This window comes from Zootoca vivipara, chromosome 7 (assembly GCF_965207765.1).
Source record: "Zootoca vivipara chromosome 7, rZooViv2.hap1.1, whole genome shotgun sequence".
Taxonomy (NCBI): Eukaryota; Metazoa; Chordata; class Lepidosauria; order Squamata; family Lacertidae; genus Zootoca; species Zootoca vivipara.
Window position 1 is genome coordinate 90,019,967 of NC_142590.1, and position 26,822 is coordinate 90,046,788.

At 45.3% G+C, this 26,822-nt stretch overlaps 2 protein-coding genes across 4 annotated transcripts in view; both read right to left on the reverse strand.

Moving 5' to 3' along the window:
* LOC118088418 (tripartite motif-containing protein 54-like) overlaps positions 1–18,596 on the reverse strand; it is a 30,863-nt gene extending 12,267 nt beyond the window's left edge. Inside the window, exons 1-5 of the mRNA XM_060277357.2 lie at positions 18,015–18,596; positions 11,361–11,521; positions 9,144–9,309; positions 5,303–5,398; positions 3,563–3,796 (exon numbers count right to left, since the gene is read on the reverse strand). Of these exons, the coding sequence (XP_060133340.2) occupies positions 3,563–3,796; positions 5,303–5,398; positions 9,144–9,309; positions 11,361–11,521; positions 18,015–18,182 (825 nt within the window). The 5' untranslated portion in view covers positions 18,183–18,596. The remainder of the gene's footprint in view (positions 1–3,562; positions 3,797–5,302; positions 5,399–9,143; positions 9,310–11,360; positions 11,522–18,014) is intronic.
* Positions 18,597–19,518: 922 nt separating this feature from the next.
* Positions 19,519–26,822, reverse strand: part of DNAJC5 (DnaJ heat shock protein family (Hsp40) member C5) — a 53,129-nt gene continuing 45,825 nt past the window's right edge. For 2 of the 3 annotated variants that reach the window (XM_088674753.1, XM_088674752.1), the window contains exon 6: positions 25,628–26,633. In XM_088674753.1, coding sequence (XP_088530879.1) covers positions 26,536–26,633 — 98 coding nt within the window. In that variant the 3' untranslated portion in view covers positions 25,628–26,535. Of the gene's footprint in view, positions 26,634–26,822 lie in introns of all 3 variants that reach the window. The other variant, XM_035121646.3, reaches the window with a different exon arrangement.

Genomic DNA, 26,822 nt, shown 5'->3' on the forward strand with positions numbered 1-26,822 from the left:
TGATGGCAGAAAGCGAGGAGGAATTAAAGAACCTTTTAATGAGGGTGAAAGAGGAGAGCGCAAAATATGGTCTGAAGCTCAACATCAAAAAAACCAAGATCATGGCCACCGGTCCCATCACCTCCTGGCAAATAGAAGGGGAAGAAATGGAGGCAGTGAGAGATTTTACTTTCTTGGGCTCCTTGATCACTGCAGATGGTGACAGCAGTCACGAAATTAAAAGACGCCTGCTTCTTGGGAGAAAAGCAATGACAAACCTAGACAGCATCTAGGTCCGTATAGTTAAAGCTATGGTTTTCCCAGTAGTGATGTATGGAAGTGAGAGCTGGACAATAAAGAAGGCTGATCGCCGAAGAATTGATGCTCTTGAATTATGGTGCTGGAGGAGACTCTTGAGAGTCCCATGGACTGCTAGAAGATCAAACCTATCCATTCTTAAGGAAATCAGCCCTGAGTGCTCCCTGGAAGGACAGATCGTGAAGCTGAGGCTCCAATACTTTGGCCACCTCATGAGAAGAGAAGAATCCTTGGAAAAGACCCTGATGTTGGGAAAGATTGAGGGCACTAGGAGAAGGGGACGACAGAGGACAAGATGGTTGGACAGTGTTCTCGAAGCTACGAACATGAGTTTGACCAAACTGCGGGAGGCAGTGGAAGACAGGAGTGCCTGGCGTGCTATGGTCCATGGGGTCACGAAGAGTCGGACACGACTAAACGACTAAACAACAACAACAGGAGCCTACACAACACAAATCACTGTCGCTGTATGTAGGTTTTATTTTATCTGTTTTTTATCTTATACAATGCTACCTTGGTTGAAGAACAGCTTAGTTTATGAACAACTTGGATTAAGAACGCTGCAAACCCGGAAGTAGGTGTTTTGGTTTGCAAACTTTGCCTTGGAAGCAGAACATGTTCCGCTTCCTGTTGAGTGTGTTCCATTTGTAAATTGAGTCCCCTGCTGCTATGGGAAAGCACGCCTTGGTTTAAGAACGCTTTGGTTTAAGAATGGACTTCCAGAACAGATTAAGTTCATAAGCCAAGGTACCACTGTATTTTGGAAATGTACATCCAGGTGTTTTTTCCTTTAATTTTTTTGGGGGCCCCCAAGAGTGGGGCTCTAAGCTATAGCTTGTTTAGCTTATACATAAATCTGGCACTGGATTGGACTCCTGTAACTACCTGCAGAGAAAGCAGGGGCTTTGTCACAGAGCCAGGGTCCCATCCTTACCTTTGTAGCTATAGGCTCATACTGTTGCCTCACCCCCAAGTCATACCATTGCTCCATTTAGCTCTGCATTGTCTACATCAGGCAAAGGGGAGACCTGTGGGGCTCTCTCCCTCACCCTCACAACGAACTCTCTCCAGCCTAGGGAGACTGGCTTTTCCCTTTGCAAAGGAAAACTAGGCTATCTATATTAATTGCTGCTGCTTTAGAAGCTGGTTGTGATTCCAAATCTAAGAAATGTTCTAAGATTCTTCCCCCACACCCACACGCAACATCTTGTGAGTCACCCTGAGCTCCCTTTGGGAGGAAGGAGGGCAGGCTATGAAAACGGTGAAAGAAATCAATCCAGTGAAATAATCTCTGAGCATTGGCTGTGCTGGCTGGTGTTGAAAGGAGCTGGGAGTTGGACAAAGGGTGTGTTCTACCACTGCGCTATGGCTTTTTCCCAAGGTCTGAGGAAGATTTTAACTCGTCACCTAGGGACGGCTTCATTCGCCTCCATAGCTGTTCGCGCCTTCCAACGAGGAGGGGACCCCAACAAACCGCGCAAAACTTGCAAATATGGGCTTGGTTTGTGTAATGTGTACAGGGCCCCCAATTCAGCTTCCTTGGGCTACTTAAATGCAGTCTTGGGGTTTCTTTAAATCAGGTTCATTGCACTTGCAGAAGGAAAACTGCTCCAGCCAATATCTGGGCCAATATCGATGAGCTGTTCCCATCGCCTTGAGTTTCACAGGTCCATCTCAGAACTTATTAGAATCTTAATACTGGAATGGATCCAAAAGTCCAGCTACACCTGACAACATGGCAATGCCATCCACATTAACAAAAAGTCTCCTGAATGTCCCTTGTCTGAGACACTGGAGAGAGGCTGCCAAGGAGTGTAGACAATACTCAACTGGATGGACCGATGGTCTGCCTCGATATAAGGCCGTTTCCTATGTTCCTAGGACATGTTTGAATGCTTGCCTACCAAAAGGGAGAGAGACGCTTCCTGCACATAGAAAACCAGTTTTTCAGGGAGATGATTGCCTTACATCATGGGTAGGCAAACTAAGGCCCGGGGGCCGGATCCGGCCCAATCGCCTTCTCAATCTGGCCCGCGGACGGTCCGGGAAGAATTAGTGTGTTTTTACATGAGTAGAATGTATCCTTTTATTAAAAATGCATCTCTGGGTTATTTGTGGGGCCTGCCTGGTGTTTTTACATGAGTAGAATGTGTCCTTTTATTTAAAATGCATCTCTGGGTTATTTGTGGGGCATAGGAATTCGTTCACTATTTTTTTTTCAAAATATAGTCCGGCCCCCCATAAGGTGGAAACGATGCCTTATGAGGAACGGCTTAGGGAGCTGGGTATGTTTAGCCTGGAGAAGAGAAGGTTAAGGGGGATATGATAGCCATGTTCAAATATATAAAAGGATGTCATATAGAGGAGGGAGAAAGGTTGTTTTCTGCTGCTCCAGAGAAGCGGACACGGAGCAATGGATTCAAACTACAAGAAAAAAGATTCCACCTAAACATTAGGAAGAACTTCCTGACAGTAAGAGCTGTTCGGCAGTGGAATTTGCTACCAAGGAGTGTGGTGGAGTCTCCTTCTTTGGAGGTCTTTAAGCAGAGGCTTGACAGGCATATGTCAAGAATGCTTTGATGGTGTTTCCTGCTCGGCAGGGGGTTGGACTGGATGGCCCTTGTGGTCTCTTCCAACTCTGCGATTCTATGATTCTAGGTCTGAGGGACAATACCGGCCCCTGCTGATAAAGTTTGCTGACCCCTGTCCTAGGACCTGTTTGAATGCAGAGAGAGAGAGAGAGAGAGAGAGAGAGAGAGAGAGAGAGAGAGAGAGAGAGAGAGAGAGAGAGAGAGAGAGAGAGACTCTTGCACATAGAAACCCAGTTTTTCAGAGAAATGGTTGCCTCCTTACATGCTACACTTCTTTTCAACAGGGAGCTGTTTTTGTGGGGCAGCATTCAAACACTTCTAGTCAGAAGTGAAACAGCCCAGGAAAACCTGAACCACTCCGAGAACTCAGCTATACCGCTGCAAAAAATAATTTTAAAAAGTTTCAAGTGTTTTTCACAAGTTTCAAGACAGGAGTGCTTGGAGTGCTCTGGTCCATGGGGTCACGAAGAGTCGGACACGACTAAATGACTAAACAACAACAACATACAATGTGACACTAGATGGTGACAGTGAGCCTTATGGGGAATTCAATGCATTTTTTAAAAACACACATTTTCAGAACGTTTTTTAAATATGTGTGTAGATTCCACCTGAGCCTACTGCCTTGTTTGTTGGATGGAGTGTGGAAGCAGAGCGGTTTTCGGTTACTTAACCTGCACAAATACAGCCATCTGCGGCTCCTCCATGGACTGCAAGGCTGTGTCCACCAATTTGGAAGAAGACTCAATATGGTCGCCACATGTTTTGCAGAGGGATTTCAGGTGCTGGATCTTTTCCTCCTGTTCGTAGGTGATCCTCTGCAGCATGATCTTCCGCCTCTCTTCCAAAATGGCACACATGCGATCAAACTTCTCGCACAGGGCCTGCTTCTGGGCTTTGCAGTTGTGCTGCTCAAAAAAAAAGGGAGGGGAAGAAAGCTTAGACTGAAATTGGTCTCTTGGTACTAAAACGATCCATTTCAGACTTAACAAAAGGTGGTCTGTCGTTCTGAGAGCAGGTTCCAGGAACAACAATTTCTACACAGCTTCTCTAAGGCAAAAAACTACAATGAGGGCAACATTTCTTACCTTTATCACATTTGAGCAAATTAACAATATTTATTCATCTCCTCTCAAAAACTGACTTTTTTTAAAAAAAAGGCTCCCTGCAGAAATATGTGAGATACTTTTAAAACGATGACAGATTTTCTTTCCTCCAGGAAAAATAACTTGTTGTTCTTTGCTTTTTCTTTCATACACATAAATCCATTAGCACCAGCAATTGTTGTTGTTGTTTTTTAAAAGTATGTGAATCTCACCCACCTTCTCCCCCAAATCTATTCTGCTTAATTTCCTTAGGTTTTTGACAGAAAGGCATTTACCTACAGTCAGTTGAGAAGGTGATATGAGGGAGGGGAAATTGCAAAGCTAATTCAGATCTCTCTGAAACAGGGTTTCCCCCTCCCCACAGTATTTAATGACATAAATCTTAATGCAATGCAACCATCTTAGCAAAAGTTCTTAAATGGTGAGTCCTTATCTGAACACGCAGTTTGTGCACTTCCATCAGACAAATCCTCTGGCTTAGTCGTCAGGGAAACTTTTTACCGAAGTCTTAGAGCAAATATCGTTCATCTCCACTGAAATGGACTTTTTAAAAAAAAAAAAAAACAAACCACCCCTCATCTCAACAATCATTCATGTGGTAAGCACTGTGACATAGACACCAAAGGAAATGTTACAGGTAGGTAGCCGTGTTGGTCTGAGTCGGGGGAAAAAAAAAAGGGTGATGGGCTGATAGGAGTGGTAAACCTGTTGATGACTGTTAATGACTGTTAATGACTGCAATTGGTCTTGCGGGGGGGGAGAAAGCAAGGGCTGAGGTGCTAAGGAAAGCTTGATCATGTATAATGAGATAAGAATCCTATGTCTTTGTTCAAAGACATAGGATTCTTATCTCATTATACATTATCAAGCTTAAAACCATGGAGCCACCTGGAATGAACAAAGACATAGGATTCTTATCTCATTATACATGATCAAGCTTTCCTTAGCACCTCAGCCTTTGCTTTCCCCACCCCCCGCAAGACCAATTGCAGTCATTAACAGTCGTTAACAGTCATCAACAGGTTTACCACTCCTATCAGCCCATCACCCATTCCCTTCGCCCCCACCCTCTGAATATACATAAGGGTCTGGTGGATTCTGTTTCAGTGTATCTGACGAAGTGTGCATGCACACGAAAGCTCATACCAAAATAAAAACTTAGTTGGTCTTTAAGGTGCTACTGAAGAGGGGGGGAAATTACCAAAGGAAATGTCACTGATCCTTTGAACACTGTGACCTGACACAGATAAATGGAGAGATGGCAAAAATAAATAAAAAATACCGAAATGTTGAGGAGTCGCGTCCTACCTCAACGTTCCTGCAGGAGCCTTGCAAATCCCCAACGTAGGCCTGGATCCGGTCGTTCGCAGCCACGAGTGCACCAATCCCCCCCGTCAGCTCTGCCTGGAAGGGAGAGGACCAAAATTAGACTGATGTGCCAACAACACGGCTCAGTCTGCTCCCCTAATGCTCCCGGAAGCAGCAGGCCGTGCTTCAGACGGCCGCATCCAACCCAGGAGAGTCAATTTCAAAGTGAGATACAGAAGGGATCCCCCCTGTGAGCACGGGATCACGGGATCACGCCTTGCACCCAACTTCAGGCCGCCCAAAACACAAAATGCTGCACAGCCAGCAACACACAATGGAGAAGGAAATGGCTCAAAGGAGACACTCTTTATTCATGCCGACCCCAAAAGGAATTTGTTTATTGATTGGCCTCCACAGTCACTTACAGACTCGCTGTTAAAACAGTGTTTATGGAAGACAATCTTACTCAGCTACGAGTGATCGCCAAAGAAGTATATTATTGAACAGTCACACACACACACACACACACACACACACACACCGCGGTGCAAATGCACCAAGCATCTTTGGCAACATGCTTTCAATGGCAGTTAAAAACATTTTTTCTCGCACAAGCATTTACTAGATCTTAAATCCTCTTTTGGCTCAGCAAGTCCCTGTCTGTTGCTTTATTGGTTTTTAAATGGAATTTTAATGTACTCGATCTCATGTTGTACGCCACCTTGCTACATAAATTACAGAGGTGGCTTTAAAATATACTATGATGGTGATGATGGTGGTGATAATGATGATGATACAGGGGGCAAGCCTATCCTCACACAGATGGCTATTTTATCACAGGCATGGTTGTGATCTGTGACAAAATGTTCCTTACCATTTGGGCTGGATAATACAGATGGCCAAACTACCACAGCACAATTCAAAGTGTTGGTGCTGACATTTAAAGCCCTAAACGGCCTCGGTCCAGTATACCTGAAGGAGCATCTCCACCCCCATCGTTCTGCCCGGACACTGAGGTCCACCGCCGAGGGCCTTCTGGCGGTTCCCTCACTACGAGAAGCCAAGTTACAGGGAACCAGGCAGAGGGCCTTCTCGGTAGTGGCACCCACCCTGTGGAATGCCCTCCCACCAGAGGTCAAAGAGAACAACAATTACCAGACCTTTAGAAGGCATCTCAAGGCAGCCCTGTTTAGGGAAGCTTTTAATGTTTGATGGATTTCTGTATTTTAATATTTTGTTGGAAGCCGCCCAGAGTGGCTGGGGGAACCCGGCCAGATGGGCGGGGTATTATTATTATTATTATTATTATTATTATTATTATTATTATTATTACCACCACAGGGTGGTAGAAGGCCCAAGACATTCTACTGCCTGAGGCAATGGACAAGATGGCTCCGTGGGTTAGAGCACGATGCTGATAATGCCAAGGGTTCACGTTTGATCCCTCCATGGGATAGCTGGATATTTCTGCAATGCAGGGGGTTGGACTAGAGGATCTTTGGGGTCCCTTCCAACTCTACAGTTCTATGACTCTATGACATATAGTTCTCCAGTTTCCCCCTCCTCCATGGGTGTATTTTCCTCTGCAGGAATTTGTCCGAAAGCAACACTGTGGGAGGAAGAGGATTGTGTTGTTGTTGTTGTTGTTGTGTGTGTGTGTGTGTGTGTGTGTGTGTGTGAATCTATTCCTTGTAGCCAAAATTAAGCATTCCAACCATTCCCAGTAGCTTCTCAGTAATAAAGGTAAAGGTAAAGGTACCCCTGATCATTAAGGTCCAGTTGCGGACAACTCTGGGGTTGTGGCGCTCATCTCGCTTTACAGGCCGGGGAACCGACGTTTGTCCGCAGACAGTTTTTCCGGGTGATGAGGCCAGCAGGACTAAGCCGCTTCTGGCGAACCAGAGCAGCGCATGGAAACGCCGTTTACCTTCCCACTGGAGCGGTACCTTTTATCTACTTGCACTTTGACGTGCTTTCAAACTGCTAGGTTGGCAGTTATATGTGTGTTTTAAAGGTTTTCCAAGCTGGGTTTTAAAAAGAAATTAATTTTTAAAAGATTTCAGGTTGGTACACAAAAGTCGACCAATTTGTTCCCTTCAAAGAGCGGGGGGGGGGGGACCAAACATTATACATGCATGCATACATATAAAAAGAATCCATCAATTAGTTTTTCTCAAATTAAACATTGCTCCTTCTCATTGTTCTGAAACTACGTAGGAAGAAAGCACTTTACAATAGCGCTCTCCTTCTGAACAGAGGAAGAAATGAAGAGGAAGGAAGGAGCTCTGATGAGTTTGGGGAGGTGTTGGGGGTTTGATAAAATGAGGCATGTGTGCCCACCTGGCTGCAGGATGCCACACCTGTGTCCTAGTAGCATGGCCGGATTTAGGTTGGATGAGGCCCTAAGCTACTGAAGGTAATGGGGCCCTTTATATGTCCAGCTGGCCTTTGTCAACAACAAATTGTCACTGGTTTTTTTGTCTTGAAAATATGCTATATGGTAATTTATGGAACTACTGTAATAGGTATCTCAAACCATTTGCACATAACAAAATATGTATTTTATCAAAGTAATGGTTGAACTGAAATACAATTAAGAAGAAGTATATTAATACTGAAATACAATTAAGAAGAAGTATATTAACAGTGAAACACAATTAAGAAGAAGTATATTACTAGTGAAATAATCATTAAGCTCTAACTTAAAATGATTTTTTATGCATAACAAACTAAATAATGCAAACAGATTGGCATTTGGCAATAACAAAAGTTCCTTCAGAAACACAATTTACAAAGACTCATATTCTAGTCTCTAGAAACTTGCTATAACATGAGATCATAATAGGTGTAAATATATGATGCAAACCACTAATAATTATAAATAGCAGTATGTAGGCACCCTATATAGAGAAATGAGCAAACCAGGGATATTTTAGGGAGCAGGCTAGCAGGCGGGGCCCATGACTTACATCATAGGAACCTACATAACACAAAACACTGTTGCTGTATGTAGGTTTTATTTTATTTGTTTTTATCTTATATTTTGGAAATGTACATCCAGTTTTTCCCCCCCTTTAAATTTGTTGGGGGCCCCCAAGAGAGTGGGGCCCTTAGCTATAGCTTGTTTAGCTTACCCATAAATCCAGCACTGCCTAGCAGCGGCTCCAGCCAGGGGCGTAGCAAGGGGGTGCGCTGGGGGCGGGCCGCCCTGGGTGCCACTCTGGAGGGGGGATGACACTCGGGCCGCCGCCCCACCTGCAGCACCCAAGCCGAGCCCCGCCACCCGTTAAAAATCCTAGTTCGGTGCGGCGGCAGCCACTCACCTGCCCGGCCGGCGCACACTTTGCTTCTTCCTTCCTGCTGGACGGAGCCGCAGAGGTGAGGCCTCCCTGGCCCACCCCTTGCCTCTGCGGCTCTGCCCAGAAGGAAGGAAGAAGCAAAGTTCGCGCCGGCCGAGCAGGTGAGCGAGCAAGCCGGCCGCCACCACGCCAAGCGAGGCTTTTTACCGGGAGGCTGGAGGCTGGCAGGAAGAAGCATCCCCTCCCGTCCACCCACCCACCGCTCCCAGCTCTGCCTTGGGGGGGGGCAGCGCAAGCCGCGACGCTGGGACCCTGCTATGTAGCGCGCATGCATCGTATGTAGCGATGTATGCGCCGTTGCGTCGTATGTGGCAACACTGCGTGTGCATGTAGCCATGCCCCACCCCGGGGTGCGCGTCATGTTTGCCGCTCCGGGTGCCTGAGCGGTTTCCGACGCCAGTGTCTCCAGCTAAGCGACAGGTCCTACTGCCAACGTCGCAGAACAAAACAGGAAACAGTGGAGCCGCCAGCGAGAAGCCAACCTTTTGTTGCATGTAGATGTCAGAGAGAGGCGCCACCTCGCAATCCTTGTGCTCCCCGAAGACCTTGCAGAGGGAGCACGTGGGGACCCCGCAGGTCACGCAATAGATGTTGATCCTTTCTTCTTCATGCTCTTCGCAAATCGGGTGCTCGGTTTTTAAAGGGGGTCTGCGGGGGGGGGGGACAAGAGAGGGAAATGAGCTTATAATGTAGGGAGAGACAGAGGCAAGAGACTTAAGCCAAGGAAAACAGCCACCAGCCAGGAGAAGACAATACGGAGTTGCACGCTACACATTTAAAGTACACTCCCCAGCACAGAATCCTGGGAACTGTAATAATAATAATAATAATAATAATAATAATAATAATAATAATAATAATAATAATAATAATTTATTATTTATACCCCGCCCATCTGGCTGGGTTTCCCCAGCCACTCTGGGCGGCTTCCAACAGAAAAAGAAAACACAATAATCTATTAAACATTAAAAGCCTCCCTGAACAGGGCTGCCTTCAGGTGTCTTCTAAAAGTCTGGTAGTTGTTTTCCTCTTTGACATCTGTTGGGAGGGTGTTCCACAGGGTGGGCGCCACCACCGAGAAGGCCCTCTGCCTGGCTTCCTGTAACCTCGCTTCTCGCAGTGAGGGAACTGCCAGAAGGCCCTCGGTGCTGGACCTCAGTGTCCGGGCAGAATGATGGAGGTGGAGACGCTCCTTCAGGTAGTTTGCTAAGGGTGCTGCAAGCAGGAAACCACAGTTCTCGTGATGATTTTTTTTGTGCAGGGGGTGCTTTAAATACATACAGTATTGTGGCTACAGTGAAAGAGAGACCTGGCCACTTCAGCTAGTTGGCATTTGTAAAGGTGAACCGTTTTTTAGAGTCTCCAGTTATAATGGGGAAAGCTAAGCCCCTAGGAAAAGTACTTAAACCAAGGTAATCAACAGGTTGCCCTCCTGATATTGGACTCCAGCTCCCATCCTCCTGGGCAAGACAGCTGGGGATGATGGGAGCTGGAGTCCAAACACACCTGGAAGTCACCACACTGGCCATTCCTGGCTATTACAATTTTGCTTCCATGTCCCCTTCAACGCCCTCAGTCTCCTTTCTGGCTGGCCAGGAGATTCGGAACCAGCAAAAACGACGGGATCTCTTATTCACATGGCAGGAAACTGCTCTCAACTATGGTGGCTTTAAAGGGGATTTAAAGGCCCTCTTTGCGGCTACTAGTCTCACCACAGCTACATGCTCTCTGTCCATGGTCAGAGGCAGCATGCCTCTGAATTACCAGTCGCTGGGCCAGCTGCAAAAGAGGCCCATTGCCCTCCTATCTTGCTTGTGGGTTTCCCATTGGGCAGTCTGGTTGGCCACTGTGGGCAGGCAACAAAGGATGCTCCACCTGGTAGGCCTTTGGTCTCATCCTGCTACAAGGCTGCCCTTGGTCACCTGGGTTCTTTTGGGCAAGTGACCAAATGCTTTGGGCATGTCATAAAACCAGCATTCTTTTCCTTCCCTCCTAAAGCAAATATCACCACCTACAATGAAGGGAGGGAGGAGAGGGGGAGAGGAGAGGGGTCTGAAAGGTTGATTAAAATCTCTTTTTCTGTGGCATACAGAGACCTCTAGTGGCCAGCTGTAACATTTCATGACCCTGATATTTTTTTAAACATATGCAGGAGTTTAAAACTTATGCCGAATTTGAAGAATATCAGGAGATGAGAATTGCAGTTTAATAATTTATAATTAATGTATATAATGGGAAAAATCTAAGTAATATAGCATCTTTATAAGTCAAGAAAAGAACACCATGGAAAGGTTCTTGATTCAGGTAGGTAGACGTGTTGGTCGGAGGCAGGATGCCTTGGAACGCCCACTCTCTGGAAGTCTGTGAGTTGTGCATATTCTGTCAACTTAAGTTGCCATTCTTCTTTGGTTGGGACTTCACTCGTTTTCCATTTGGGGGCTAACAAAACACAGGCCACAGTTGTAGCATACATAAATAATCATTTTTGATTATCCCCAACAGAAAGGACTCTTGTTTTTTTTAGTAAAGTACTTTTAAACATTTTTTCCCATTCATTATGGATCATTTCCCAATGCTATTTTATCCTTTTACAAGTCCACATTTGCCAACATTTTGGGGTGTGCAAAACACACACACAGAGAGAGAGAGAGACACACACACACCACAAACATACACAATGACGGCTGGGTGCCACATACCTCTCGGGCCCCCTGGCTGATTCTTGCTTATAAATATCAATGATGTTCTCAACCAGAAGGTTCCTTTGCAGTCCGTAGATGCCATGTCTGTCGAGGACCACTTCATGGCGGCAAGACGGGCAGCGAAACCTCCCCGCAGAGCCCAAGGTCGTTCCTCGAGACTGAAACACACAGAAGAGATGTTTTGGAGGCAGGGACACCCCTCAAACCCATGTGTTTGTGTGTGTATTATTTTGCACGGTTCCAGGCGCTTACCTAGAGTTCCTGTTTCCTTTTGGAAACAAAGCACATCAGAGAATGTGGTGTTTTTATGATATTTGGTTTATTTCCACCTATCTACAACCTGAGCCTGCGATGGAGGGGTTCACAGCATTAACACCCCAAAAGGGTGTTGCTTCTCCCATAGATGCAGCCTTGTACAGTCGTACCTTGGTTCTCGAACGCCTTGTGACTCAAATGTTTTGGCTCCTGAATGCCGCAAACTCGAAAGTGAGTGTTCCGGTTTGCAAACTTTTTTTTGGAAGCCAAACACCCAACGCAGCTTACGCAGCTTCCGATTGAGTGCAGGAAGCTCCTGCAGCCAATCGGAAGCTGCGCCTTGGCTTTCGAACGTTTTTGGAAGTCGAACAGACTTCCAGAATGGATTGTGTTCAAGAACTAACGTACGACTCTATTCAAACAGAAATCAGGCAGAGATATCTCTCTAGCTTCTCAGCCTGCAGCTTTTCCGCTCCTAGCATCTAGCTGGCATCACTCCTCCCTCCACTCTGGCCTGTGTCTGTCTAACCACCAGACATTTGAGGGAGGGAGGCCTACCCATTTCCTGTCTGGCACAGATCCATTGCCTTTGTTTCCTTAATGGCCCATTACCTAAGCTATCACCTCACCAGGAATTTGAATCCTTGCTTCTATTTTAACACTTGCTGGATCCAGGGGTTAGAAGGGTCCCGGCATACAGCCCACTTCCCCCACACACAAAAAAAAAACCTTCATAACTATATATATTGCTGTCAATTGCAGTTTTAAAACACTTGGGTAATCCAGGCACGATGTCCCTCTCAGGCAATGGGGAGGGTTGAGAAAGTGAAAGATAAATGAGCTAGCTAGAGTTTTGTTGTTTAGTCGTTTAGTCGTGTCCGACTCTTCATGACCCCATGGACCATAGCACGCCAGGCACTCCTGTCTTGCACTGCCTCCCGCAGTTTGGTCAAACTCATGTTCGTAGCTTCGAGAACACTGTCCAACCATCTCGTCCTCTGTCGTCCCCTTCTCCTAGTGCCCTCCATCTTTCCCAACATCAAGGTCTTTCCCAAGGATTCTTCTCTTCTCATGAGGTGGCCAAAGTATTGGAGCCTCAGCTTCACGATCTGTCCTTCCAGTGAGCACTCAGGGCTGATTTCCTTCAGAATGGATAGGTTTGATCTTCTAGCAGTCCATGGGACTCTCAAGAGTCTCCTCCAGCACCATAATTCAAAAGCATCAATTCTTCGGCAATCAGCCTTCTTTATGGTCCAGCTCTCACTTCCATGCATCACTACTGGGAAAACCATAGCTTTAACTATACGGACCTTTGTAGGCAAGGTGATGTCTCTGCTTTTTAAGATGCTGTCTAGGTTTGTCATTGCTTTTCTCCCAAGAAGCAGGCGTCTTTTAATTTCATGACTGCTGTCACCATCTGCAGTGATCAAGGAGCCCAAGAAAGTAAAATCTCTCCCTGCCTCCATTTCTTCCCCTTCTATTTGCCAGGAGGTGATGGGACCAGTGACCATGATCTTGGTTTTTTTGATGTTGAGCTTCAGACCATATTTTGCGCTCTCCTCTTTCACCCTCATTAAAAGGTTCTTTAATTCCTCCTCGCTTTCTGCCCTCAAGGTTGTGTCATCCGCATATCTGAGGTTGTTGATATTTCTTCCGGCAATCTTAATTCCGGCTTGGGATTCATCTAGTCCAGCCTTTCGCATGATGAATTCTGCATATAAGTTAAATAAGCAGGGAGACAATATACAACCTTGTCGTACTCCTTTCCCAATTTTGAACCAATCAGTTGTTCCGTATCCAGTTCTAACTGTAGCTTCTTGTCCCACATAGAGATTTCTCAGTTTACAAGGGACCAAATTTACATTTTTGTATTTGGACATTCATCTCTAATCATTCTAGAAGAATAATAGGCCACTGCGTTATTTAGTGTTGCCTTTATTTTGATTGAGGCCCTGTTGAGCTTCATAAAAGGTGACTAGATTGTCCCAGTGAGTCTTCAAAAACACAGCTATGGTATTGAAATATATCACAACTTCAGCTCAGAACAGGTGTTATAATGAAAGTCATCGCGGAAACCTCCAGAGAGGCTTCCAGGAAGGAGACAAGTTACGTGGGCTGCTTAAGAAGGACTGGTGATATTTTTACAAGTAACCAAAGGCCAGAAGCCAAGAGCAAAACGCAAGACATTTAATCGTGTGAAGGCAAGTGTCAGGCATCTCTCGGGAGAACGGAAGGGGCTGGAAATTAGAACAGTCGCAATCTCCTAGTTATCCAAATCTGTCTGGACGTAGCCTGAGGAAGGAATCTAAGCCCTGCAAAGCAAGCAAATGTCTTGGGGAAAACGTCAAGATTTGGTGTCTTCCCACCCCAATGCTTCAGCCCACTGAAATTAAGTCACAGTAAACTAGCCTTTGCCAACCTGGGGCCGTCTAGCTGTGAAGGACTACATCTCCCATCTGCCCCAGCAAGCATGGGCTGATGGGAGTTGTAGTCCAAGACATCAGGATGCCCCTGGCTTGGTGGAGGCCACAGCATGTGCAGAGCTAGATAGAGCCACACCTTGAAGCTCAAGAGTTTGTTTTTGTTGACCGATGCTAGGATTTCCAACCTGCTTTCCCCCTCCATCAGAGGCTAACAAAAAAACTCACCTAAAATAATTAATTATAATAATCATACCAGTCAGTGCATCACAGAAATCACAGAGCAAATAGCATGCCACCATACCTAAAGCGGCGTAAAAAGAACTCAAGGAGCCAGCTAACAAATAACAACAACGCACACAGCAAGTGTTAATCACCAGCAGGCAGAGGAGAAATGCTAATTGCTTCGGCTAATAGCTAATTGCTCTCTGGGAGGGGGATCGCAGCTCAGTTCTGCAGAACATACCATCCCATGTCCAACTTAGGATATCTCTCGTTGAAGGGATCAGATGGCGAGGGAAAGATGCCTGAGACCCTAGCCCAGTGGGTTCCCAAATTTTGGGGAGCCACTGCCCCCTTATTTCTGGCCCTACCCTATAAAAAGTGTTATTCAGAATAGCGGTTTGCAAAACCCACTCAGGAAGATAACAGCACAATAACATTAAAAAGCAATACAGTAATGATTAATTGCACATTCGTTCAAAATCCCGTTATAGCTATTCGGCTAAATTAATACAACAAAGTGGATGGACTCGATACCGGCTTTTCAAAGACTGGTGGTCATTTATACCTCTGGAGGCCCCCCCCCCTGTAATGCCACCACCCAGCTTAGGAACCAAATGGATGCCCCAAATGGTTGCTGCGAGCCAGAGTAGACAACACTGACCTAGATCAGGGGTGGGGCCATAGCTGCCAAGTTATCCCTTTTTTACAGGGATTTTCCCTTATGCTGAATAGGCTTCCTCGCGAGAAAAGCGAAAACTTGGCAGCTATGGGTGGGGCACCTTCTTCAGCCTGGGGTTTTTTGGGGGGGGGGCACATGCCAGGGGTAAGCAGAGTCAAAGTGAGCAGAGAAAGAAACATTTTACCTTTGTACAGTAGACTAGTTTCTACATACAGAGAAAGACCCTTTCTTCTCCACCCAATGGAGCCAAAGGTTCCATTATCAGGGACGTGGGTGGCGCTGTGGTCTAACCATCGAGCCTCTTGGGCTTGTGGAAGTGTTGCCAAAGGCTGCTCTCCCCCTGAAATGCACCCTCAGCGCAGCATGTTGTAGCTGCAATTCCTGCATTGCAGGGGGTTGGACTAGATGACTCTTAAGGTCCCTTTCCAACCCTACAATTCCGTGCTTCATAAGCAAGCCATTCAGTTGAAGCCATGAAGGCAAAGCATTTTTTATGCTGATAGCAGCATTGTTTAAACTCGACTGCTATCCAAGTGGCCTGGGTTGATTCTAGGCAATGTGGTAATTATAGGTCAGCAATCATTCTTTTCAATATCATTACCTCTAAGCACTTCCCCACTGGGTTTTTCCCTCGTGCTTTCCTCTTAATGGAATAGTGATGAATCTGCACGTGCACAGTTTGGATTAGTACCGCGCTATGTTTCCACCCAGTCCCACACCAGCTGCAGGGTCAGAAGCAGGATAAGGGCCACTTCTGAGCTGGCAATCCCTGTGCAGAACAGAGAGGTGATGCAATGGGTCCCTGTGCCATCTCTCCATTTCGTACCAGCAGGGCTGGGGAGCTGGCATCTCAATAAGAGAAGACTGCTGTCCATTGCAGAGCATTTGGAGGCACCTCCCCATTTAGGGCACAGTGTCATGTGCAAGGGACGTATGAAGCGGGTGCAGTCCGCCCCGAGGGTCACCCTGATGGGGGTGACAAGATGGTGGGCAGCACTCGTCACAGCGGAGCCTGCAGCGCACACAAGCCACACGTGGGGTGTGTGTGGCAAGCCTAGGCAGTGTGGATGGAGGTCTTGCGCTGCCCAGATGACAAGACCCCCCTCTTGGCCTCACTGATGTGGTCCAAAGGAAAGCAGAGCAAGACATTGGACACCAGCTTGGCTGAAGGAGTCGCCAGGAGGAGGCATATACAAGACGCAATCCAACCATCTTAGGGACTCTGCTCAGGATTTGTTTAGAGTTTGCTCTTTAGCTTTCTCTTCTCCCGAAGATGTCCCACGAGGCAGCGGGTACTGTGGCTGAAGTACATTCAGTTTCATCAGCTGATCCCCCAGTTCTAGAGCTATGGAGAAGTATTTCTCCCTCTCTGCTTTTTGCAAGCCATTCTGTTCTATAATAGGTACCATGTCCTTAGCTATCTTATAGCACAGGGGTGGGGGCCAAATACAGCCCTCCGGGCCTCACTACCCGGGCCTCTGAGCTCTCCCTAGGCCACACCCCTTCTTCCACAGGCCACGCCCATTACTCCCAGGCCACACCCCTCAACACTTTCAAACCCTCCTTGAGTGTTTTTGCCTGCTCTCAATGTCTCCTTGTCCTCTGATGTTAACTGTTACTTGTCTGGCTGTAGGATACAAAGGGATGTGCAGGTAAAAGTAACCAACAAAGGTAAAATTGGCATTATTTGTTCTGCCCACCTTTGCCTCTGTCTCTGGCCTGTGGCCCCCAGAAGGAAAAACAACCCTAAGGAGATCAAGTATTATTTATGTATGCGACAACCGCGGCAAGGACTTTGTTAGCCCAAAAATGGAAAACTCAGGAGTTACCGACGATCGAAGAGTGGCAGACAAAAATTATAGACTATGCGGAATTAGCAAGACTGACTAGCAGGATCCGAAACCAGGGAGAGGCAAAGTTCCAAAAAGACTGGAGTAAATTTGTGGACTATATGGAGAGGAATTGTAGAAGTTTAAAGACACTTGCAGGATTGAAATAAATCCTACGAAATGACTTTAAGTAGGAGGAGTAAAGGAACTGCGAGATAAGAGTTGATAAGAAAACCAAATGAGGGGAGGGAGGGAAGTCAAAGCTCGGCAGAGCATTGGGAATTTGAGATAGGTGAATAGATGTTAAAAAGAGAAAATTTGTGTGTGTTGTGTTTGTTGTTGAATGTTTTGTTTTAATGTGTTTAATGTGTTTATTTGAAAAATTTAATAAATTGCTTTTTTTAAAAAAAGGAAAAACAACCCTCAGTCTGCAAAAGCTTCCCCAGCCCTCTTGTAACTCCATGATTATATAATGTATTAAAAAAATACTAACAGGGAGCCAGGAGTGCCCCCCCTTTACAGGGGTTGCTTAGCAGTGGTTCCCAACAGGTGGTCCGGGGACCCCCAGGGGTCCGTGAGCTATGCCAGAGGGGTCCGCAAGATGCTATTAGAATAAAAAATATATTAAATATATTTCGTATGATAACAGATTTTTTGTTTTGGCCGCTTCCTGCATGAGCAGAGTCTAGCGCAAAACTAGAATTAGATAAGGCAGTAGTTCTGCTGTATGCCGTTAGGTGGCGCTTTACAAACACTACTGTTTTGCAAAGAGGCAGCGCGTGCATTCTACTAACGCTCACCTCCCCAAGATGCTTTGCGCGCATCGGCTTCATTTGTGCGCTACTGCGCAGGTACCCTGTCTTCTCCATTCCCCTCCCTCCTCCCTGGACTCTTATAAAAAGGCTCTTAATTTGGCTCTCACTTTTTAATTTTAGGATTAGGAATTAATGGGGGTCCTTGTCACAATAGCGGCTCAATGAGGGGTCCTCGAGAAAATTTTGTTGGGAACCCCTGACTTATAGCATGTGTCCATCAGTCCATGCAGATTCCCCCAGTGATCTTACAAGACACAGGCCCTTCTTCAAAGCTCACACCACCTGCAATGACGACGGGCATTTTGCTAGCGATTCCATATCCCTGGTGCCACCTTCTCTCCTGCCAGCAGGCAACTGAACACTATGCGCTTTTAGCCCCCAAATGAAAACCAAACTAAGCTGTTAACCCAGGCACGTCCCCGGCTCACCTGAAAGATGTCGTTGGCACATTTCCTGCACAAGTTGTGCTGACAGGGCAGGATGACCACCGGCTTGGTAAACATCTCCAAACAAATGGGGCAAATGAGCTGCCTTTCCAGGCTATCCATGGTGGGGCAACCTCTCGGGCAGGAGTTGTAGTCCATGTGGGTCGACATGACAAGGGAAGAGGCAAGTGCCGGTCTGGACGTGGCTCCCTGTGTGCCCTCGCGCCAGTCCTGGAGTGCGGCGGCGAGAAAGGGCAAGAGGAACGGCTCACCCCTGCCAACGCCTCCATGTGGGAGGCAGCTGTTTGCTCTGATTTCCCCCGAGGTCCGCAAAAGCTCGGCTCGAATGCTCCAGGAATGTGATGGTGGAGACTCTCTTGCTCCTGCCGTCTCGAGACAGGGGACAGTTTGCCTTTTTATTCTGCCTCAGCATCCCTGCTCAGACACATTGAAGATACTGTTACCCCAATCTCCAAGCAGCGAGAGATTCCAGGAGTTTCAGCGCTTGGTTTTGTTTTGGAATGAAGGCCAGCAGGAATGAAGTTGGCGTCTTTAGGATATATGGTTTCATTTAAACTTTTATTTGTAATCTGCTTGGGGGCAGGGACCTGCCTTGTGCGCATTTTCCTCTGTAAAGCACCGTCTTCACAACACTATAAAGAACCAGAAATCAGAACACAGAGCTAAAACCTCCACCCCTTCCTTTGAAAATAGAGAAGAACCTTATGGAGCAACTTTTGGTTGGGATGGGGGCAATACACGAGGCTCCCTTTGAAGACTGCATGGAAACAGCAGCTAATATAGAATGCAGTCAGCGGCTATTATCTCTGGTGAGATAGTGTCTAGCTAGTGCAGGCATAGGCAACCTTTGGCTCCCAGATGTTTTGGAACTACGACTCCCATGATCCCTAGCTAACAGTGCCAGTGGTCAGAGATCATGGGAATCCTCACTTAGTCACGAAGCTCACTGCCTCTTGGCCTAACCTACCTCACAGGGTTGTTGTAACCATATGAGCCCACTTGAGCCCCTTAGAGCAGGCTTCCTCAACCTCGGCCCTCCAGATGTTTTTGGCCTACAACTCCCATGGTGCCTAGTTAGCAGGACCAGTGGTCAGGGGTGATGGGAATTGTAGTCTCAAAACATCTGGAGGGCCGAGGTTGAGGAAGCCTGCCTTAGAGGAAAAGGTTATGATATAGATAGGCTGGTCTTATTGAAAACTTCCACTTCTCCTCAGAATTCCTCAGAAATTTCTGTGGCCACTCTACACAAGATAGCTTTGCGTCCAAAGGCTGCCACAAAGATGGGCGGGGTTTAAATAATAAATTATTATGATTATCATCACAGTTCCTCGGGACAAGAACCCAAGCTACACAAGGAAGGTGGCTTCCATGTTTGATTTCTTCCTCCTTTAAGCCACAGCATTTTGGTTAATGGCAGAAAATGCCCTAATCCAGCCTTAAAATAAACATTTTTTTTTAAAAAAAAAGATCAAGAGAACACTTTGGGTGGTTTTTTTTGCCTTGAAAACATTTATTTTACAACCTTGGTTTCTGATAATTTAGCAGTCTTTATTTTTTCAATTTTATGTTCCTATTCAGACATACAATACATAAATTACATGCTAAAACATAAAATAAATTCCTTCTGCTTGAACTGTAGGTATGTACAGGAGCTCAGTATTTGCGAGTGTTAACAATCCACAAACTTCGGACAGCCACAGCTACTTACATACAATTTAAAGGATGACCCTTTAAGTAACATAACAAAATATATATATATATTTTCTATGTATATGTATATATATATAATTGCTTTTCAAATGCATTTATACTTTCTGATTGTTCTTTACAACTAACATTTTTCTTAATTAAAAAAAAAATCTGGATTTCCCCTTTTCTCCAGCAAGTACAAGTGCAATATGGGACTCTTGATACATCTTCATCAGGTCACAGAGACTTCAGGAGAGGCCACAATAAATCTTACTAAAAAATCAACAGTTAAGTGAATGATGGAATCTACCAAACTTTGCTTTCTGGAGCCATGGTTCATTTCAATGGGGCTTGCAAACCTTCACTGAAAGGAACGGCATGAAAGGAGCAATGGCTGGCTGGGCCACAGCTCATCCGAACTTTTTTTTAACTCATATGCAAGAAGAGGCTGCCTTGAATAGAGCGATAGCTACACAAAACAAAAAACACACACCATGTTCCCCAATAGAGGAGAAGGGGCAGCAGCAGGAGATGATGATACAAAAATTAATAGAACACCAGCAGTAGCTGAACGACGCAACACACACATACACCCACACAACTAATGTGGAAAACGCAACTTCTACAGCTTTTGCAGCTTGGCAAATCTCCAGGTTCATTACATACACACACAGCCCACCCATTGACACACAACACACAGGCGTACCAAAAAGTAAAACAAGATCGCCGAGTCAAAACATCGAAACGGAAATAAGCTGCAGGTCTTGCGCTGTGCAATTAAACAATTTGGGTTGGTTTGCCTCCAGCGAAATACCAAAAATCAAATGTCAAGTGTTATTGTTGGCCTGCAGATTAGAGTCTAATAATTAGGCATTGGGACTGCGGGAAGAGGTAAAGAAACAATGGAAAGACAGGAAGGGTCCCTGTCTTCCTCCTCCAACAGGGAAGGGGGGGGAGGCTGTCTCTGCCATGCCTAGTTTTGGGGTCTTTAGACCAGGGGTTGGCAAGGTTTACATTGCCTGGGCCAGTTCACTCCCGTGGAGATTGCTCCGTAGGCCGGATCACGTCTGCGCAGATGTGATTTCCAGTGTCTGCGTATGCACAGGTGCGTTTTCCGGTGTTTGCGTCTGTGCAGACGTGATTTCTGGCACCACGGAAGCAAGTCCTCGCTCCGTGCTGCGCCAGTTTAGCACAGCGCGCGGGGACTCAGGGGCGGCTCGTGGGCCATTTAAACGACCCTGTGGGCCACTTGTGGCCCATGGTCCGCAGGTTGCCAACTCCTGCTTTAGACAATCACATCGACTCATCTCCTTAACAGTCAAAGCTGAATTACCAGCAGAAAAGAACCATGGCAATGCAAGCACTCATCCTACGATTTCCCATGCTATGCCCCACTTTGTTAAATACGCTGCCTCCTGAAACAGCTTAGAGGCATCTAATTTTTAGCCATGCCCTGAAACTATTTCAGAAGCCACCTTTTCCCCACTTCAACCCATGACAACCATACCAGAAACAACTCTTTGCCTCTCAGGATATTGCTGCCTTCTCTTTGAATCAAGCCAACATGCATTTGCTGTCCGTTCTTGATGTGTTTGTTTGCAGGAGCCCCAATTGCTGCAGGAGGCTCCTAGAATCAGGGCACAGTGCCCACCTCCACCTGTAACGTAGGTAAAAACTGCCACAAAGGTTGCTGATTGAACAGCAGACCCCACCCCACCCAGCAACACCACCCCACCACTGAGAACATAATGTGAAACTCTGCCATTGAATAAGCTTGGGAGGGGTGCTCTTATTATAGGTCACTACACAATGAAATGTTATGGAGCATCACTTTTTATTGACTACTACGAGGGCTATAAGAAAAGGGGGGGTGGAGAGAATCAATTTTTGGAAGTTACTAAGCTGAAAGAAAAAAGCTCTTGGTAACATCAGAAATGGCAGAAATCTACCCACAAGTGCTGCAAGGATGTTTACGTAAATGTTTTATATATACATGTATATACAGATAAAAACAACAGATTCATACATACACAGCCTGTGAAATTTATTTAGCATTCGTAGGTACAATGCCCCCTGGCTCTCCAAACAAAGGATGACTGCATTGCTCATTGCACCAAACAACTTCTTTTATTTTTATTTTTTATCACTTCAACAGCAGCTGCTGCTGAGGGGATTTGGAGCTCATCTGGAATGTAGAACAAATTAAGACCAGTTTCCCAAGCGACACTTTTCCTGAACACATCAGGACTTGGCACTTTGGTGTCTGAAAACGTAACATCTGGTTCTTAGTAACTCTGAGAACAGTGTGCCTTCTCCACGGCAGTTATATCTAATCAGTGCATCCATGATACATTTTCAGACACGGGAAAGCCTTCCAGGGTCACTCCTGTGTTGGGAAAGGGGTGTAGAATCAGCGCTCAAAGCAAGTTTCCGGATGCAAGCCTGTGGCTTGGCATGATTTAGTAAGAAGCTTGGAAGTCCAACCAGCAAACTACCAACCTTCCTCAGGTTGCATTAGCCCCAAATTGCATCTCCCAGGTAATCAAAACGGCAGCCCTCAAAGCTCTTTCCGTACCACAGGAAGCTGGACAGATCCTCCCTGACTCTGCACAAGTAGTCTGACGACTGGGCAGTATGAACATGTTATGTTAGGAGTTGCTAACACAGCCAGCTCCCCGAATACAATCTGAGAGCAAAATGGGCAGGCTCATGAAGATGCTTGGGAAAGCTAGCATCACTTAAAGTAAAAATGAACACACTAATTTAATTTGCTGGCAACACATTTAAGCATAGAAAAATGGTGCAAAAGTTTCATATGCATTGGCAGTGAACGTTCTTCATGTAAGCCAGTGCCAATGGACTTTTGAAAAGTTCATTGCCCATTTTTCATTTCTCTCTTCATTCTCACTAGCTCCAAATGAATATTCAAGTCCCTGGGAGCTGAATTGAGCCAAAGAGCCAGAGCTAGGGTGTGGTTTGGCCACCATGCAAAGCGAAGCAGGTACTTCTGGGCTTGGGGCATTATATATGCCTATCACAAAGCCGCGTGGAACTCACTTTAATTGGCTGGATCCACTGGTTTTGACACAGCTAAATGGGACTAATGGACAACCTTCTGCAAGTCTTCTAACAACATAATATGAGTTTGAAAAAAATGAAAAAGGGTGAGCCATGGCAGTCTAAAGGAAAACTGCTGTAAGGGGATGAGGTAGTGGACTTGATAAATAAGACTGAAGATAGATGGATGTGGGTTTTGTTCCAGAAATTTTAAAGGTAGCTTGAAAGGTGGCTCACACTCAGCATCATGTATGCTCACTCCCCACTCTCACCTTCTATTAAATGACTTTGGTATGGTCTCAAAAACCCTCAAGTCCTGTTTGTCCAGAGGCAGAAACAAGAAGACTTACAGCAAGCACACAAATGCAATGGAAGGTGAAACTCCTCTCAAATAATTTTCAGCTTTGTTTGCTGAATTTTAGTTGAAGATAGAGCTATTAGAAATTAGAATTAGAAACTTTCCTTTAGATCAAACAGCAAGCAGACTTTGAAAGAGCCCCTGTTCCCTGTGTGCAGCAACACAAGGTTAGGAGCAGAGAGCAGAGACTGTGTTTTAAGACTATGTGAAGCACCTTCATCCTGGCATTTTAGCTTAGCAGTTAATGGATATTTAGAACAAGCTTCAGATGGATGCAAATCTAAAGGACACAGTGGCCTAAGAAAACACAGGAAGTACTACAGCTTTACACCCAAATTGCTACTGGAATGATTATGGAAATCATTGCCCAACAGCAAAATGATTAATAAATTGATCTACTTTAAATCAACACAAATAGCAATACTCTGAACTCCAAGACTGAGAAGGAGAAGGGAGGGGGAAAGTGCCTTGAAACTGTATTAAAACAATTAACTATGCTAGAGATTGAAGCAGCTTGTTTCCAGTGGCAGCAAACTGTTTAGGGGTTATTACATGTTTGTAATAACCGGATCATGGCCCAAGTTCTTCACTAGATGCTTTGCTCTGGAGCGCCAATGTTGTTAGGTCATGAAATCAGTCCAACATGGTCAATTTTAGTTATGTTAAAATCAAGACTGAAGCCGGGCAGCAGGAGCGCAGCTGAGATCATTCTTTACTTTTAGGCAAAGAACTCTGTCACCTATAAATTCTCCATATTATACCCTCCATGTAACCCTCAACAAGATGGATGAGGCTTTCAAGTCTAGATATGTAAATCTCTGTGTGTGGGACGTTGAGTAAAATCCAGTGGCAGGCATTAGGAATGCATGATAAGCCTGTTTTTGCCTAGAGATACAAGTCTGAAATATATTAACTTTGAATCATGCAGATGGATTCAAGGAATATTAAAGTACTGAGCTGTCCAGAGTATTTATCCGAAAACTAAGGGTGTAATATCAAAACGAGTGTTAGTAATGTGTTAGCTCATCCAAATGTAAAGAACTGCCCTTCTGCCTAGCCTAAGTAAAGAGAACATGTCATATTGGGCACCTTTGAAGAAGACTGGAGAGGGCAGGGGAGGAAAGAAAAGAGCTGGCTTGGCTTTCAAAAGACTCTTTTGGTCCATATGGTTAAGAAGCTTTCAAAGATCTTTCCTTTAGTACAGATTTCAGGTCAGGTGTAGGGAAGACGAAGTCCTGCAAAGAAAGCAAACCCTGCTTGTGGGGAAGCAGAACACATGTAGAACAAAGTCAGGCCTCATCCCACACAATCTGCATTACGAGACTGTGGGATGCTGAGGAGGTGCTGGCAGAGCCCAACTGCACTATTTCAGACTGCAGACAAGGGAAGACATTTCTACAATGCTCCCCAATAAACTTGTCCAACAGGCAAAGGGCTGAATGAGACTCACTTTTCCTTGTGTGTTAATTTTTCTATTTGCATTGACTTTGCTTTTCTCCACATGCCCTGGGGAATATTCATATTGGCATCTCCCACTTGCAATCTGAAATGGTACCACCTCAGAATGGTGTGTACATAGAGACAGCCACAGTTAATTCCAAAAAGGAGGAGGAGGAGAGACAAAATTGGGGGGGGGGGAGAGAGAAAGGGAACAGAAGGAAGACTGATCTGAGCTCTGAAACTCTAAAGCATCAGTGTCTCTGGGTGACACATTTTTTAAGTGGATCGAACATTTTCTAAAATGAGACTGAACAAACAATAGCAGAGAAGATGCTAAGATACCTAATGAAGCCTCATGATACCCACCACATTCACACACACACACACACACACACACACACACACACACACAATTTCCATTCATAATTTTTATTCCACCGTAGAGAGGGAAACCGTTCCAGAATATCCATCACAAAGTTATCAATGAAGGGAAGTAAGGGAAACCCCAAACGAAATAAACATTATCTTTAAAAAGAACACGTGCAAATCATTTCACGGGTCCACATACAAGGAAACAGATGTGATTAGTTATTTGACAACCATTCAGCAATACTAATTAAACAACCATGCAGTGCTTCGATTTTGTAAAGCACTGCACACTGGTTAGAGCAGATCAGACTTATTGATCCCATTTTAGCAAGGTAGAACAGAGGCAATCAAATTTGTGCTAGGAAGCCACATGGCTGTAGCTATACTTGGATGTCTCAGCTCCAAAACGCAGCGTTTTGTCTGCTGAGCCAATCAGCTTAGATCTGTTTCCTACATCACATAGCAGCAAACTGAAGCTTGCCACCCAGTGAACACTCAAAAGGGAGCCACAGCCAATCTCTGTCCCTTGATAAGTATACCTGCAGCATTTATACTAGAGATATTTTTTAAAAGTACTCTTAGACGTATACCTAGAATGCATAATGTGTAAAGTGGCCTTAGTTTTCTTTAAGAGGTGCTTGTAAAAATGTAAAAAGCAATGCATATTCAAACAACAGAAATCTAAACTTTGCTCTTGGCTATTTATTTGCTTAGACTTCATTCAAACGCGACAGTGAGAGCATACATAAGTTTCTGTTTTCCATGTTCATGCACAAGTAAAAAAAATGGCAATAACTGATCATAAATAGTGCAGGGGAATGATTAAATTCAAACAAAACTAGTGTGCACTTTAATTTGAGATAATTCAAGTAACATCTGGTTTTATAGCAAAACCCACATTTTGGCCCTCTCCTATACAAGAACATCTTAACTATAAAGCCACTGACACTCAGAAGATGAAACAGATGTGCAGGGAGTATTTTTTTCCTTTTAAAAAAAATCCCTTCCATGCAACATCAGCCATTTTCAAGGTTAGCTCTTGACACAGGGGTGTTAGGAGCAAAGGGGCAGTCGGGGTATACTGGAAATCTTAGTTGCTATCAAGTGGATGATCAACAGCTGCCTTCAAGTGACGTTCGTAGCTCAACTGTATGGAAGTGTGGGGGCTTCTGTGGCAGATTTAAATTCTCTCATTGTTTTTTGGCTGGTATCGCTGCTTAAAATGCAGAATGTATCCATCACACTCGTTGTGATAACTCCTCAATACATTACAACACAAAGACATTTATAACATAAACTCCACACATGCTAATTTTTTTTCTTTTTTAAAAAAGGAAACAAAATAAGACCAAAAGCTAAACTGCTTTAAATACTGCATGCTACAGTATCATCCATGTATCATCAAGATACGACACTGAAGGTGACAAAAGGCGAAGGGATTACAAAATATTCTCAGCAGGTTGGAGGCGGCCCTCCTTGTGGCAGGACGTCTCCCTTCCCCGTACTCTATTATCTAATGTCCATGATTCTAGTGCTGGATTGGCCATATTATTTATTCTTATCCATTCTAGTTAACAGTGCTTCCTTAACTTAGTTAAATCCATCGGTATGGTAGCTGGGGTGGGAGTCCGCTGTGAGCTGGGTGGTCTCTGAGACTGGCTGTATCACAATAGGTGTATCTGAGGTGTCTGAAAAATCAAAGGAAATTGTGGTTAGAGAGCTCGCTCCTAAAATTGCTGAAAGGAAACGACGCAATGAAGACCAGGCTTGTCAAAAGCAACTTGCCAGCCCTAAGTGCTTCTCGGCAACCGGGTAAGGGCGTCTACAATTTTTTTCTTCATTGCAGCTACAAATGACCAGGGTAGGATTGTGGGGGA